Genomic DNA, 15,512 nt, shown 5'->3' on the forward strand with positions numbered 1-15,512 from the left:
AACTGTTATCTCCAATATCACCAATTACATGCTAATTCTGAATTACCTTTTTAAAAACTTTTATTATCTTCCTGACTTCTTAATAATTCATAATGTTGACCACCACTTCTGTTACTTACTCCCTTGGTTTCAGAGATACCACACTTGACTGGTAATTAAGTGGAATAGTGGCTAGAGTATTGAACTGATTTGAGGAAGACTTCATTCCTTCATTCCAGAATTCATTCCTCAGACACTTATCTGTGACCCTCGTCCCTCAGTTTTGCCATCTGTAAAGTGAGGAGGTTGGCTTTGGCTTCTATGATGAGGTCCCAAATAGTGTGTTGGATAGAGAAAAATTAATTGATCCTTGAGGCAAGTGAGAAAAAGAAATTGATAAGAGATCAGTTTAACTTCATGTTCCCACCCTCTGGGGAGATCATCTAGTCAGAAATCCAAGTTATGTCAAATCCCTGAGACCTACCCTCTTTAGGGATTTTGAGAAATCTTACTTACTTTGCTATGCCCTATCAAAAATCCCAGTCATGTCCCTGAGGTTAAATTTTCCCTTTGAAATTTACTTATGTGCCATTCCATGACTGCTGCTTCCTTTGGGTCAGTCCACCATGGCACTTTTGCTTCTTAACCCCTCCTCCCCATGCCATGTAGTATCTCCTCTCCACTATGCCTCTCAACCTTGCTTTTCCTCCTTATTGCTAATTAACTCATTTAGGGTGCTACATCCCTTTCAATATTTAGTCTGCCAGCTAAGGGCATGTTCTCCACTCTGTTTTTATGTTTACCTATTCCCCTAAATAAATCTACCTTTTACCAAAGAGAATGGCCACTGTGAATTCTTCAATGACCAAAGCTCCAACTTTTTGTGCCTACTATCATCTGGTGTCTACATTGCCCACATTTTGGTACTTTAAACCCTGGCTTTCTTCTTGACAAAAGGAAAGCAGTGTGCACCCCAACATTTTCCTGTTACTGGATTCCTGCTCCTCAACTAAGGTGTATAAACCGTTATATTTAGGCAAAGGAGGTTTGCTGGGGATAGACAAAAAATAGAAAAAGGGGAAAGTGTTGTATAAGGGTTTCCCTCCCCCAATTTTAAGTCCCATTCATCCATGTGGTCCACCACAGCCTTTCAGGGGAGTCTGTTTTTTTTTCCCCTCCAAGCATTGTTGATCACTTAGCAAAACTGGGGGCTAGTTATCAAACCTATTTGGAGGATGCCCTGAATCAAGTTGTTATGCCATTTCTGGTGAGGAGCCCGCTTTTCTGGGATATTAGATCCATAGGTATCCGCTACAAAAATGGAACAGGAGTGGGAGAGGCCACTGGTATGTAGGATTATTGGGGGGGGAGGGGTTAGGGGTGTTGGCATCTTCAATATTGCAATGGGAACTAGTGTAATATCTGATCATCTAAGATATTAAGGTGTGCTTCTTACTGTATTGTTCCTGTCTCTGTGCTCCCCATTTCTGCTCCTCTATGACAGTTTATCCTGTCTGCAATTCAAATAAATCTGAGTTTTTAAGTTAAGCTTTTCTCCCTTGAGGAGATTCCTTATCTAAGACTGCTTTGATTAGATAACCACTCTGATTGATTTAGATCCTTGCTGCTTGTAGTTGCTTCATACCTCTCTGATGTATGATAGGCTCCTCTCAATTTCTCTGTAAATGAGGATCTCCTGAGTCACCAACTTTCTGAGTCCTACATCCTCCTTTCCGACCCAAGAGGGTGGGAGGGTATGGCTTATCAGCCTAGCCATCCTGCATGCCAAGGAAACTTTCTTCCTTTCAATCTTAACTGAAGAAAACTGTTGTAACTTGGAAGAGCAATTTTCTTAAAATATGGGTACTGTGTGTTTTCATTGGAATTCTAATTCTAAAATTGTATGAGCAGATTTTATGAGGTAATTACTATTAACAAGTACATGCTGAAATTGTGAACTTTATTCTGGATGCAAGATCTTAGAAATATGGGTAAAGTAGAAGTATTATTACTGGAAATTTAAATCTATAATTGATTTAATTTTAAGCAAAAAAAAAAAAACCTTGATTACTTCAGTTCTCTTTGGTAATTTATTCAAAAAGATCATATGTTTTTATCTCCTAAGTAGATGAATTATGTTTAAGGTGTTATATTGCTTTCTGAATTGTATATTGTACAATTTGTAAAAAAAAAAAAAAAAAAAAAAAAAAAAATTTATGAGCTACATTTTAAAATTTTGTTAGCCCTGCTGAGTTTTGTGAAGTTTTTGCTCAAAATTACTTAGCTATCACCTATGTTCAATTTTAGAAGCTTACATTTTAAAATCTAAAAACAATACAGAGACTGTATAGAGGCCAGTGAAAAAATGTATTTGGATTTTATTTTCAAATTAGTTATGGGGGCGGGGGGGAGTGGAAGAAAAATTCACAGAACATTTTTGCTAACAAGGTCATCAGCTCTAAGAAATGAACCTGGTATGGGATATGAAATTCCCCAAAAAGAAAGAAAAGACAGGTGACAATCTGACTATCATTTCAGAAAGTTTTAAAGGAGTTTTGGTTACAATCTAATATTTAGGATTAAAAGCTATATGGTAATTTTATTAGATCAATTGGCATAATTATACTTGAAGGTATAATTCACCTTTCTCATTTTAGGTGTGGCTGCTCCTCGGCCTGGCCCTTTCTCCATGGTACTGATTTTGGGGGGAGGTAGAAAAAAATCCTACTCCTACTCAGCCCTTATCTGGGCCCTCCTGCTGGTTAGATGAACTTTCTTTAACTTTAAACATTTCCCCAATGGAACAGTTGTTCGTTCCTCAATCCATTATAGCCTTCCACCAAGCTGAGAAACACTCTAAAACCCTCTTCAGCCTATGTTTACAAGGTGCTAATAACCAAATATTTGTTTTCATTTTTTCAAGTCTGTGGGTCTTTTTAAGAGCAAGATCATTTCTGTAATGCTTAAAGATCACTTGGATGAAATGCTGTATCAAGGTTCTACTGCTTAGCAATGCAGGGAACTTCTAAGAGAAGTTTGTTAGATTTCTAGGTAACTGCAAATTCTCTAAAAATGATTATTTTAACCTTTATTTAGTGCATCATGTTTACTGGTTAGCCAATATAATCTATAGCTTTCTTAAAATACCTAAAGCAGCATTTTCAACACTTTAATTTTCCCTTTTTCTGTTTTTTTTTTTTTTTTTTTTTTTTTTTTTTTTTGTCTAACCCTGTATAAGGCTGGGGAAATCCCCAGTTCATCTTCATGTTCATCTGCATGTGAAAGGAAAGCATGGCCATGAGGATGCCTCGTTTGGGCCTTCTTTTAGACCTGAAGTCTCTGATAGGAGATTTGACTGTTTGAAATGGAGAGAAGGAACTATAGCTAATATTATTTCTCAAGTTTGAATCTGGGTATGGATGAGGACCAATAAATCAGAAAATCCTCCATCCCAGAGAAATGCCACACAACTTCAGAGTGGAGGTTTGTTCATCTGGGCAAAAAAAGAGTTTGAAGGATGGCTTTTGGAGCTCTATTTGAGGTCAAACCTTTTTAACTTGATTCCCAAAATCCAGTTTATTTCTATAGGAATATAGATTCCCATCTATTCCTGAGTGTGTCAAGAAGGTGTAATACATCCATGAATTAGACCTTCATACTTCATACCTGAAGTCAAACAGCTAAGGATGCTTTGTCCTGTCCTTGCTATTTTTCTCTTATAGCAAATCTCTATATTTAGAGCAAGAAGTCAGCTTAAAAGGCAGTAGCAAAAATGCATGTATAAAGCTTACTGTTTTCTCTCTAAAAATGTGTAGCCATTAGGTAAATGACTTTTCCATGATTGGATAGGTTTATATTTAGCATAGTCATCTGCCTGTTTACTAAAGACATATTTTATTAGAAATCTGTTTTATAAAGTTTCAAAACTTTCAAAATATAAGAACATTTAGCTATTGATGTTTGTGAGACCCAGCTGCTATTCTCATGCAATATGATGTAGAGAATTTTAGTCTACAGTTTATTTTAAGAAATTTTTTTTTATCACATCTATACAGAAAGTCAATTCTTTTTAAACTAATGGAGAACAGTGTCTGTTTGTCGTGTGTGTGTGGCAAAGCATATTTGCTTATAATTTATTTGACATGCACAGACCAAGCCATAGGAATTTGGTTTGCTGATAGCAGCCACAGAAGAGGTCATTACATTGGCCTTCTTACACCTCCAGTTCTCCAGGCAATGTACTTTGGGTTAAAATTGCATCCCAGCTGAAGATCTCCAGAAACTCCACCTTTGCTGTATCCAGATAGAAAGCTGTGTTATGATATCAAATCCCCAAGGTTATATTCCCTCCTGATGTCATATCTCCCCAATTAAGCCTGTTTTTATTCCTGATGCAGAGAAAATTCCTCAGGAGGAACAGCCAGGCCAGCCCAAGAACAGCAAAATCTCTTAAATGAGGTCCTATTTGTTTTGGCCTGCCCAGCTCTTTACAAAGTAATTAGCCTTCTTGTCACCCAAACTGTGGCTAAGGCACTTAAAATTGATAATTATCTCCACTCTGCCTGGCAAACTATCTTCAGAGAGAAAGTGGAGATTATATTCCCTCCCAGGGGTAAGAACTCTGCTCTTAGTGCTCTCCCTGCTCTGGACTCCTGGCAGTGCTGGACAGGATACTTCTTTGGTCAGCCTAGAACAGAGTCTGATCTCAGCCTATTATACTCTCTACCCAATATGTTAGTCCTTTTGAACCCTTTGGCACATGTGTCCTGGGCCACCCAAGTGACACCCTTTGTCTTCAGTTTATCTCTGTTTCTAGACGCCACTTAAGAAGTGTCCCAGGATTTGGCCCCTAAAATTTCAGCACTGATCTAATAGACTCCCTTCTGTTTAGGGGTCCTCAGAAGATTTCTTTAATAAATTAAAGAGTGGGGAATGATGAGGTCTTGAGTGGTGTGTTGGGCAGAGATAAACTAAAAAATTGATCTCCGAGGAGAAGGCATTGCTAGAGATCAGTTTAGTTTCATAGTCCCACCCTCTGGGGAGATTGTCCAGTCAGAAATCCAAGTTATGTCAAAGAGATTTACTCTCTGTAGTGGTCTGGAGAAGTCTTACCTTGCCATGACTTGTCACATCCTAGTCATCTCCCTGAGGTTAAATTTTCCCTATTTGTGAGCCATCCCATGGCTGCTGCCCTCCTTTGGGTCAGTCTGCCACTGCACTCTGGCTCATGGTGTCTTTCTCCTTACCCCCTCCCCCAAGCCATGTGGTATTTTTCTAACTCCACTGTGCTTCTCAACCCCACTTCTCCTTATTGCTAACTAACTCTTTTGGGGTACTAAGTCCCTTTCAGTATTTAGCCTGCCAGATAAGGGCATGCCCCAGCCTCATGGGCTGTTCCCTTTCAATTGAGTAATTGTGAGTTCACTGAGGAACTTGTTTTTCATATGCTCTCCAACTCTGTTTCATATTTACCATTCCTGGTGTCAATGTATCCCTTCGTTTTATCTGTAACTCTTCCCCTAAAAAAATCCAGCTCCTGCCAGAGAGAATGGCCATTGTGAATTCCTCACATGACTGAACTTTTGGTGCCTGCCATCATCTGGTGTCTATATCATCCAGACCATCTGCAGGGGTCTCAAACTGGTCTGCAGGCCAGATGCAGCAGCTGAGGACGATTATCCCCCTCACCCAGGGCTATGAAGTTTCTTTATTTAAAGGCCCACAAAACAAAGTTTTTGTTTTTACTATAGTCCAGCCCTCCAACAGTCTGAGGGACAGTGAACTGGCCCCCTATTTAAAAAGTTTGAGGACCCCCGATGTAAGGTTTCTTCCATTTACCACTTTAAGATATATATTCCCCAAGAGTCTGTCCTCAACCTTTTTTCCTCTCTCCACATTCTCTCCCTTCGAAATACTATCAACCCTTATAGTTTATTCTTTGACTAATGACTCAAAAATCATATGCCCCCTTCTCTCCGGTTATTCTTTATACTGCTGCTTCAGACCCAACCCAAACCAGACCTCTTGCTTTTTCTCCAAAAACTGCTACTTCTCACTTCTTAGCTTCCTGAGTTGTAAGGCTTGGTGTTATCTTCCTTCTCCTTCCCCTTTCATTATCAATCTGTTTTCTAGTCCTGAAATGTCTTTTGTAGCTCTCCTTCTACTTGATTCCCATTGCTACTACCCCAGTACAGAGGTAGGAGATAGAACCACCAGACTTTGGTTGGCATCAGGATGACCCAGTTCCAATCTAGTTTAGACACTAATAGTTCCATGAACCTTCACAATTCCCTAACCTCTGTCTCAATTTCCTCATCTTGGAGGAAATGGAGATAGTCATAGTAAAAACATCTCATGTTGTGAGGACCAAATGAGATAATAATTATAAAGCACTTAGCCCAGTGCCTAGTACATGGCAAGTGCTATATAAATGTTAATGGCTAAGTGGCTGCCTGGAGTCAGGAAGACCTGAGGTCAAATCCTGCCTCAGACACTTAAAAGTTCTTATAAGTCACTTAGCCCTATTTGTCTCTGTTTCCTCATCTGTAAAATGGACTGGAGAAGGAACTCTCTTTGGTCTTCTAAACCATACTAATAGGACATTCTAAGAGGCCACTCTAGAATCTTTGTCAAGAAAACCACTGAACAACAAAATTTAGTTGTGGTGGTGGTGGTAGTAGTAATAGTAGAGGTCCTTATTACCACCTGCCAGAAGTGTTTTAATACCCTTCTTATAGATCTTTACTTCTCTATTCTTCTCCCTACCATTAATCTTTCACCTGCTGCCAGACTAATCTTCCTTAGCAGAAATCTGGCCATATCAGTCCTTTGCTCAGAAAACTCACAGGGTTCCCTATCAATTACCTGCTAAAGCCCAAAATTCTTAGACTGACATTTGAGATCCTCCAATCTGACACTATCCTAGCTAGCTTTTTTTGGCTTATCTTTTAATACTACACTGCAGCCAAACTGGATGACTGCTGCCCCCACATAATTGTCCTTGTATATTCTCATATACTTCCATACTTTTGTCCTCATTGTACCTAAAATGCCTTCTCTTCTGCCCTTGTTATATTCTTACCCATCCTTGAAAGCCTGGTTATAACATAATAGAAATAATAAAACACTACAAGGAATCTTTTCCTCATTTCTATCCCTATCCATAATAGCCTTTCCCCTTAGATCTCATACAACGCCATGTTTTACAAGGCTATAAGATGTGTCAATAATATTGAATATTAAAGATCTTTGTGATGCCATGGAGCTCATCAGTGAGCTCCATAGAACATCTAAACTCTGAATGTCTTCCAGTGTCCTGCACATCTTCTTTGCACTTAAAATGCTTAGTAAATATCTGTCTTGTATTGTATGAATGTGTTTAACAGACTCTCAGAGAGAGGCATGACAGGTATGAAAAAACTATCAAGTTGTAAACCCTGTGATTTCAGCTTGGGAAGGGGATGTGTGTTTGAGTACTATGTTCTAGTATAGTTTAGAAGACCATTCATCTTAATACTTAATTTTTCTGCTCATCTGTTTCCTTATTGATAACATCAGACTAGCACCTCTAGAGCTTGTTCATCAGTTCAAAGCTAGAAGGGGTCCTAGAAGGCATCAAGGACAACTCCCTTATTCTACAAATGAAGAAACAATTTCAAAGAGGCTGTGACTTGTCCAAGGTCCACAGATAGACTTTACAAAGCCAGAATTTGAACCTAGGTTCTAATTCTAACTCTGATCTTCTCTCCATTATGTTGTGTGAGAATTACATAAGAGAACATATTTAAAATGCTTGACAAGCCTTAAAAGTGCTCTGTGAATGTCCACTGTTAATGGTTCTGGGGGGTAGGAGGTGGGAGTGGGGAGGGAGTTAGTTAATTCACTATTTGGGGGCTGAGGAAACTGTGGAATAGTTTATTTTTTGCTTCCAGAAAAGCTGAGACTGAAACACTGTGCTTAGAAAGTAGTCTTTATCTCCTCCCCCCAGTTCAAGGCTTTCACCATTTGGCCCCAGAAGGCAATTCATTACTTAACTTGTTTTTCTTCCTCCCAGTCAGTTGTGGCTTTTTTGTTGTTGCTGCAAGCCTCTTGCAGAGTCTGTGCTCTGCCTCTGATGGAGCAAGTGTTTCTCCTTGACCCATGATGGAGCAAGTGCTGGCCAGGGCCCTCCTTAGTGTCCCCAGTCCACCCCCAAAGGTGATGGTGCAACTACTGCTCTTGGCTGGCAAATCAGCCCAGGGAATTGGTCAGAGACAGAGGGGAAGCAGATATGTCCTTTGGGCTCATAACATATCAAAGCCTGAGAGATTATTTTATCTAGCCCAAGCAGGTTACCAAAAAATTAAAAAAATACAAATTTTAAGAAGGAAAAAGATTTATCTTTAGGTGCTTAAAGAATTAACATTAAAGCCTAGTCTAATGGCCAACTTTTCTGGCCTCTAAGTGATGGTTATTTGCTTTGCATCATACTTCTGGGGAAAAAGAGACCTTGGCCTAAGATCAAAAGAAACCTGGGGAGGTCACCAAGACTAGATCTGGGTCAACCAGGCTAGGCTGCTGAGCCTCTTTGAAGGATCCTCCTTGAAAAAGATGCTTCCTCAAAGTCACCAATGTCAAAGAAGAGTCCTTGAAGGTGTCTAGTTTTAGTCCTTTAGACCCAAGGGGAAGATTTTCTCCTGCCACAAGGCCAAGGCAAAAGACCTGAATAAGTGGGAACTGAAAAGCTTAGGGTAAAAAGTGAGTTAGAAAAGGCTTCTGGAGGCAGCTCTCTAGAGTTTGGCACACTGAATGGGGCTGCGGGGAGGCAGCTATGATGGGAAAGTCATCTTGATGGTTCAGCCATCATAAATAGCAGCATCAACAAGGGGGGATGGGGTGAGCCAAGGGTCGAGTCAGAGTTTATCCAGGTTTTTCGAGGGGCTGTTGCCCACTGCCTTGATGGGATCTGGGATGCCAGGTGGGCAGGGTTAGAGGAAATTGATGAGGGAATGTACTCCACTCCCCCTGGTGATGCTTCCTACTCAGCTGCCCTAAATGGGGTCTGGGTAACCAAGGAACGAACCCTTGGCTTCCAGGATGAGGTTCTGTTATTTTTCCCCCTTTGATTTAATTTATGGATAGTTTGGGGCCCTCTCAGTGGAACCCCCTTCCAGCTCTTATCTGTCAGGAAAAAAAAAACATCTAGAAACATGGCTGAGCCTGGTTCTGCAGTGTCTCTGAGGACAGCACTTTTCCCCTTGGTCAGTCCTCACTTCCCTAATGGGGGATTCAATTCAGTAAGCTTTTGTCAAATGCTATGTTTATAGCATATACCCAGGTTATGCTGGGTCCTGTAAATAGAAAGATAAAATATTAATAAAAGACAGCATCAAAGGTCACTGGGCATTGGGTGTTGCTGAGCTCCAGACAGACCTTCTTTGGATGTGTGAGAAGTCTGTTCCAGTTTGTAGCTCCAAGGCTTGTGTAGCAAGAAGAAATTTTGAATGTTTGTGTCTTTTTCTCTTTCAGTCTGTGTGACCAATTGTCCCACCCTGATTGTTATGGTGGGCCTGCCAGCTCGAGGGAAGACCTATATCTCCAAGAAGCTGACACGCTACTTAAACTGGATTGGTGTCCCAACCAGAGGTGAGGGCCAGGGCAGCCTCAATAAATGTGCAGTTTGTGATTCATCCCCTATCAGAGCATCCCCATCTCATTACTGGTGCTTCTGGAGGAAGAAGCTCCTCATCTAGACAGTCTGACAGGCTTAGATTTTTGCCAAGGGGTTAATAGTCACAAGGTTTATGTCATCACAAAGACTAGACTATTAAAAACTGACATCTCACTGTTCTCTGAGACCATCTTAAAGTTTGAGGAGTAATGGAGGCAGCTAGGATAGAGCACTAGTCCTAAAGTCAGGAGGAGCTGAGTTCAAATCTGGCCTCAGACACTTAATACTTCCTACCTGTGTGACCCTGAGCAAGTCACTTAACCCCAATTACCTCATCCAAAAAAAAATTTGAGGAGAAATCTCTCATTTTTCACTCTATGCCTTGGTACTCTGAAAAGTGCTCAAGTTCACTGGTAGAATTCCTTCCTCTATCTGTAGAGCTGTAAACCTCCTAAATGAGTTGTTTAATGATTTCTCATGAGTTTCTCCATACTTAAGTTCACTGGCTCATGGACATCACTTTTGAGAACCCAGGCTTATCTCCGTAACATAGTGAATCATAATAAGAATACTTTAGTGGAAGCTTTCAATTTTATCAGAATAATTTAGTTTACAAATCTATTGGAAATCACTGTATTCGGGAGCTAAAATCCCTGTTCCGCATCTTTGTATGCAGATTGGGTTTGTAACTTTAATGGCTAATCCACATTGATATAGTATTTTATATACTGATAAAAGTTTTCTTTTCCTTTCTCCCTCCAGCCTCCCCTCAAACAAAGAATTTCAGAAAAAGGCCCTTTAAGCCTCAGGAGGGAGGAAAGGGGGTACCTTCACACTTTCCATTTTGACCAGACAATGGTGGTGGTGTTGGACACGTGGGAAGAGAATTCCTTGGGTCTAAGGGAAGACTTCCAAGAGATTGGGTGGAATTGAAGCACCCTGACTATCATGTGACCTTCTGAGTCTAGAAAGGTGGTTTTGGCATTTGGTAGTACAGGGAGACTTTGCTCTTCCTTAAGAAATGTCTCAAGCCAGATGGCCTTGTCTGTGAATCATCAGTTGTTCTGAGTGAATTATAGAGTTGAGGACACTGAAGGATGTCAGGGATGAGAGGCAAAGTATAAAATTTGGACTACGCTTGTCCTGATCCCTGGCATATAGGCCATGCATGTTTCTGGTTCATGGAGAAGTCTCTCTGATGATTCGGGGTGAGTGGATCAGTAGGAGCATGGCCTCTTGTTCTTTACAAGGGAATAAGCAGAGCCATCCTTCTCAAATATGAAGGACCCTTATAGACACCTTCTGTGGTGATCCCAAAGCAGGCAGCCTGGATACTGACTGATTAGGGGGCAGATCCTCTGCCATCGAGATAAGTGCTGTTCTTAGAAGTGTTGGACTTCCCACTTGCCCTACTGTTTTTAATGCCTTTTTTTTTTTTTTCATCTCAGAATTTAATGTTGGCCAGTATCGTCGAGACCTGGTGAAGACATATAGATCCTTTGAGTTCTTTCTTCCAGACAATGAAGAAGGCTTGAAAATCAGAAAGTAAGTTGAAGACTCGTTGTATTGTTTTTTTCCTAGTGGAAGACCAAGAAAGAGGAGACAAGACTGGACTTGATATGAAGACTCTTAAAATTAACCTTTGATTTAGTGTTAATTAAAGAGGGATTCCTATTTCTTCCCTACTCTGCTCATTTAGCCTGAGCATTGCCCTTTTGTGACCTTTAATTTTAATTCTTTGAAGACCATGGTATTGCATGACTCAAAGCTATATAACATCACCAACAAAAGAATGTTGTAATTAAAAATGTGAGGAGCTTGGCGTCATTAACATTTTTATGAAAATAATCTATCTGTACAGCCAGGGCATCCTTGCTGAAGGTTTGAAAAGGGAACCAGCAGGCTTTCACAAACAATAGGTCACATCATCTACTATCACACAGTTGGCCAAAAGGTGTGGAGAATACAAGGTTCCACTGTGCTTTTTATTTATTAACTATAATTTTTTTTTTATCTTCTAGCAAAAATTACCACCTTATGTATTATGTATTATATATTATCAAAGTGAAAAAAGAAATTCCCTTTACATCAGGAGTTCTTAACCTAGGTAATCAAGGGTTCCTGATTCATCTTCCTGAGTTCAGATCCAGGCTTCAACACTTACTGTGTGACCCTGGGCAAGTGACTTATCTCTGTTTTCCTCAGTTTCCTCATCTATAAAATGAGTGCAGGAGGAAATGGCAAATCACTTCAGTATTTTAAGCTACGAAAGCCCCAAATGGGGTCATGCAGAACTGGACACAATTGAAATGACTGAACAACAACTTAACTTGGGGTTCATGAACTTGGTGATTTTTTTTTTAAAAGGTATTTTGATAATTACTCTTATATAATTGATTTCCCTTGTAATCATTTGTACTTTATTTTATAAATTTCCACTTGTTTAACAAGATTGTAAAAAACTGTTTCATGATATGATATAGAAGACTTCTTACTATAGATAGTGAAGTCTTCAGATGCTTCTATTTGCAGATGATGTTGTTGCTGATTCCACCACATTACAGGAGCCTTCTAAATGAGAACCATAATCACTTAAAATCATTTGATTTAATTTTCACATGGAAACCCAAGTGATTGAAAAATAACTATGATACATTGTTGGATGGACAGCCCATAATGTTGGTTCATCCACAAAGGATAAATATCAAACTGGTCCGTCCCTTTTAGAATGTCCTGAAGGTATGTGTGGGAAAATAGCCTGTGAATAGCCAAATGAGATTCTGGGAAATTAGGTAACAATTCTTCAGGGCAGGATAGTCTGCTCTTTTCCTTTTCCAGTGTTTGGAGCAGACATTTTATATGGACAGTGAGTTAGGGTCAGAATTAAACAAGAGGAAGAAAGTGAGCTGAATTCTTGGGAAATTGCCTGATGGTTTGAATGAATAAATATTTAAATCTATATGTGTGTAGGAGGTGCAGCTCTAACTCCAGCATTCAGATCAGGTTCAGTTTGGAGATAAAATGAGGCACTCTTAAAGCACTGAACACTTACTACTCAGCAAGGATATGCAACAAGAATATAGTGACACTTAGCTTCTCCACACCTAGAACCCCCTTCATCTCCATGGGGAAATGCATCTTGTCAACAGGTCATCAGGGTATATAGACTTGCATGGTCTTAGACACCTACCAAGTCTGAGATGTCAAGATTCCACATGTCTGGTACTTATTTTTATCTCCAGGTGATCAGGGAGTTACATTAGCAAAATTGGGGCCATTCTCTTCCTGGAGAAGTATTGTAAAATTTCCCCATGTTATAGGTAAGAAGAAAACATCTGTATTAGGGAGATGGTGATCTTATCATAGCATATATGCTTGTGCTCTAGAAGAACATATAATTTGACCATGGACCCACATACATATTCTTGGGGAAAGTTATATGCATTCCTGACTGTCTTTCCCAGGGGGCCAGGAGCTAAAGTCAATCATAGAGAGAAGACAAAGGGGACTCAGAAGATAGACTGACTCAGGTTACCCAAAGAGCTGTTGCCCAGTTGCCCAGCTCCCCAGAATTCCAAGTGGGTGTTTGCTCCAGCATTTTCCTACATATTACCACAAGAACTTTGCAAAGGATGGGCCCGCTTGATGTTCACCAGTATTGATTCAAGCAGACACATTGCCTAAACAGTGTTAACTTCTCTATCTTCTATGAGGTCCAAGCTTTGTATGTCACAGGTTTCTCCATTCCCACCCTCATTCCCATACTTTCTTAAAGTTAGTGTTGATCGGATCAGCCCAGTTTAGTGGGCCCTTCAGGTATTGGTGGCCTATGTTCTCATTTACATTCCCAGAGAGCTATCTCTGAATGGCGGGCTAGATGTTTATCGCTTTCTGTTTTGAAGGTATCTCAGAGCAGAGCTTGCTGGCTTCCCCATGGCTTCTGGTAAGAGCTGTGGCTAGGACAGAGGCCTTGGCTGGTAGACTTTTCTTGACAGTGGTGCCATGGGCTTTGGGTAAGAGAAAGCCTTTGTCAGAACCAACCCAAGTCATTGTCAGGTGGCCCTCTTTGGGCCATTCTTTCAAAATGTTACATTCTTGGCACTGTCATGCTTAGACGACTCTCCCAAGACTGAGACCATCTTCCTCCTTAGCTTTGTCTTTCTAGGCTTTCTAGATTTCCTTCTTAGCTCATCTGGATTCCTGCTTTTTTCAAGCCTTCTTTATCTTAGTCCCTTCTCTCTGACCAATTTATCCCTTACATGTATAGTTTATTCATAGTTATTTGTATATTGTCTCTCCCATTATAGCCCTGTTTTTCACCTTTATTTCTATCCCAGTGCATATAGTAGGTGCTTCATAAAAATTTGGTGAATTGACTTGTTGACTCTAAGATCCATTCCTTCCATTTCTGGGAGAACATAGGCCTTCCTGATAAAACTTTGATGTAAATAAATTGGAAGAATGGGAAAGGAGCTGTCCTTTGAAGAAAAGTATAACAAGATATTAGCTTCCTTTCTCAGAAGACCCCAGAGTGCTGTCATTTCCTTAGTGTGTGTGCATATACATGTTTATATGTGTGTAGCCAAAAGTTTTTCTCATTTTACAGAGGAAGAAACTGGGAATCAATAGTAGTGGCCAAATAGGAATCAGAACCTGATTTTAAGGGACTGATTCTCTTCTCGGTGGCTGTCAAAAGACTTCACAAGTTATTTTAGAACAAGAAGTCTCATCTTCAGCAATGATGAATGTCAATAGGAGTAAAATATGGTTCCATGAAAGACAGGGAGACATCAGATAAAGTTCTGAGATCATCAGACAGTTTGGGCAGAAATACTCCTTGAGAACTTGAACAAATGGCCTCTGAACCAGTCCTTAATTGTCGTGAAAGTAAGCTGTCTGGAGACAAGCATATTACAGCAAAGGGAGGTCACATTATCTGAGCAGTGATTTAGGTGATAGAAAGGAGAGTGCTTGGTTTCCTTATCCTGGAAAAAACAGATCCAGCAGGATCAATGTTTTAGCCAAGAATTTTATTTTATTTTTTCAATTAATAAGCATTTAGATTTTCTGTTCCTCTCACTATTCTTCCTCCCAAGTGAAAGAAATAAAAATAAAACCCTTGTAACAAATATGACTGGTCAGACAAAGGAAATCCCTGTTTGATCATATCCAAAAATGTGTATCTTATCAAAAATAAAGATATGCTTCTACACCTGAGCAAGAGTAGAAGGAATATTACAAAGTGGAAAGTGGAAGACACATTAGAGAAAGTTATGGAAACCAAAGATGAGCCCAGGCTGATAGTGATGAAAAGAGTAAAAAGCAACAGAATATTTATAAAGAAAGATCACAATAAAACTTAAAGGAACAGTGTAGCTTTTTAATGTTACTAATCCTCATATGTATTTCTAAAGTTGAAAGAGGAGGAAATTTAAAGTGGACAAAAACTGAAAGATGAGAAAGCTTCTGGAGATATTCCATTTTTCAAAACTTAGAAAAGCCAGTTTAACTAGTATCAAATGCTCTGTTAAGATAAAAGAAATCAAGATAACCTTGGAAACAAACTTATAAGGAGACAGGGCTTTTAAAAGACGGGTCATTGTCCTTTGATAAAAGATATTTTTAGATGTATATGACATTCAAAGACCAATTAAAATCCCTAACATTTTCATCTAGCATCCTTAGTGTGTACAGAAACAAAAACCATAAGTTCAAATCATATAAACATAACTCATCCAGGCCTAAGTGACTTTTTGCCTAAAAACAAGGATAATATAATTTTAGTAAACAATTATTTAATATTGACAATTGTCCAGAAGCATTTTCTAGAAGGGTGGTCCAAAAAGTTAGCCAATTTCGCTTAAAAAAGAAAGGGCCAGAGCCC

General features: G+C 39.6%; 1 protein-coding gene across 4 annotated transcripts in view; it reads left to right on the plus strand.

Moving 5' to 3' along the window:
• The window catches only part of PFKFB4 (6-phosphofructo-2-kinase/fructose-2,6-biphosphatase 4), a 74,516-nt gene that overhangs the window by 24,961 nt on the left and 34,043 nt on the right, over window positions 1–15,512 (plus strand). For all 4 annotated transcript variants that reach the window (XM_031961160.1, XM_031961156.1, XM_031961148.1 and 1 more), the window contains exons 2-3: window positions 9,487–9,603; window positions 11,077–11,173. In XM_031961160.1, coding sequence (XP_031817020.1) covers window positions 9,487–9,603; window positions 11,077–11,173 — 214 coding nt within the window. The remainder of the gene's footprint in view (window positions 1–9,486; window positions 9,604–11,076; window positions 11,174–15,512) is intronic.

The sequence above is a fragment of the Sarcophilus harrisii genome, chromosome 1 (genome assembly GCF_902635505.1).
Source record: "Sarcophilus harrisii chromosome 1, mSarHar1.11, whole genome shotgun sequence".
Lineage (NCBI taxonomy): Eukaryota > Metazoa > Chordata > Mammalia > Dasyuromorphia > Dasyuridae > Sarcophilus > Sarcophilus harrisii.